We start from the raw sequence: 1,507 nt of genomic DNA, 5'->3' as shown, positions 1-1,507 counted from the left end.
AATAAAACGAAATGAATTTCATTGTTTACTGGTAAACAATAATGAAATTTTACCTTGAAGCTGTTTGACTTCTTTGATAATCAAATTATTGCTACGCCTCAAACACAGTTCAAATTCTGCAAATTTTGAAAGTTGACAAAAATCTATTTAAACTATCAGAGTTGTCCTATTCTAGGATTTTTCAATTTTCTTTCGGTTGCAGTAAATACGTGAAGTAAATTTCTAATTTTGCATTAATTATTTTTTCTCGTTTACTGTTTTTCTCATTCAGATTAATTTATCAAAATTTTAATAAAAATTCGTTTATCGAAGTTAATTGTTTTTAATCTCTCTTCTGTTTATTGATTCCATTTCGTCGGTTGACTTCACGAATTTCCCCAATTTCCACCCTAGTTAAATAACTTGCCGATAGCCTTGTCCTAAATATCTTCAGTAAATTTTGCAGTAATGAAAATTAATGATTGCTATTTTTTATTTATCTTAGTTATAATAACGAGGTTAACGTTAGTTATTGAGAGTAGAGTTCGCTATGGGCCGTGTCCCAAAATTGAGACGCCAGTAAGAGACACCCCCTTCAATGTCAGTGGGCTTCTGGGCAAATGGTACGAAGTGGAACGGATTCGGCATTTCTATGAGCGAAGTCTTCTTAAGTGCAATTACCTCGAATTCTTTTTCGAACAAAACGACAAAGGTTCGTTCAACAAAAAGGGCTGAAATCTTTATGGGTGTGTTCCCGGTGTCAACAATGAATTTCACTTAAAATGTAACTTTTGCACAAAATGAGTTAGATTTGGAATTGGATGTAAGATTTGCAAGTTTTAGCGGTGAAAAAAGTTTGCCCTAAAAAGCGCAACAAATACGAAAAATGGCCGCTTTCGCCGATAGGAGATGCGGGCAGTTTGAGATGAATTTTTTTCACCTGAAATTTTAAAGTATTCGACGAAATAGTTTTTTCTTCCCAAGGACAATTTTTCTTTGTTGTCAGGGTAAAATTGGTTACTTAATTTGTTTTCTTAATTTTTAAAAAAACTTTGTTTTCGTAATTTTTTTTTCAGTATTTTTCTCTTTTTTATCTTGTTTTCATAAATTAGATAAAAGCTGCTTCGTTTTTTATTTTATCTATTAGGCCAATTGCGCACATGCAAGTAAAGTCATGGCACTTGCATTACTCACGGCAAAACTCACGCGCAAAATTTGTTGCTTTTTAAACGAAGATAGAGCTCAAATGAAGTTAACATTTCTGTCCTTTCGTTGGAGAGAAATTTTTGCTTCATATCAATTCTAACAATATTTTCAAGTACTATTGAAAACTTCACAATTACATTTTAATTTCTTAGTCTATTTTGTCAAAAGTGTTTTCTTGACTTCATAATTTTTTTCATAAGTAGTTTCCGCTGCCACTTAATTTTTTATGGATGGAAGAAACAACAATTTCAACTAAATTTGCATATTTCTACACCCTTCTCAAGTGATTGGCAATTTCGAAATTCTGTACATTACTTCTACA

At 31.7% G+C, this 1,507-nt stretch overlaps 1 protein-coding gene across 1 annotated transcript in view; it reads left to right on the top strand.

Moving 5' to 3' along the window:
- Positions 1-1,507, top strand: part of LOC142338614 (apolipoprotein D-like) — an 8,672-nt gene continuing 7,165 nt past the window's right edge. Inside the window, exon 1 of the mRNA XM_075388447.1 lies at positions 1-691. Coding sequence (XP_075244562.1) covers positions 448-691 — 244 coding nt within the window. The 5' untranslated portion in view covers positions 1-447. The remainder of the gene's footprint in view (positions 692-1,507) is intronic.

The sequence above is a fragment of the Convolutriloba macropyga genome, chromosome 4 (assembly GCF_964194025.1).
Source record: "Convolutriloba macropyga chromosome 4, txConMacr16.3, whole genome shotgun sequence".
Classification (NCBI taxonomy): Eukaryota; Metazoa; Xenacoelomorpha; order Acoela; family Convolutidae; genus Convolutriloba; species Convolutriloba macropyga.
This window is presented reverse-complemented; position numbering and strand designations above follow the sequence as displayed.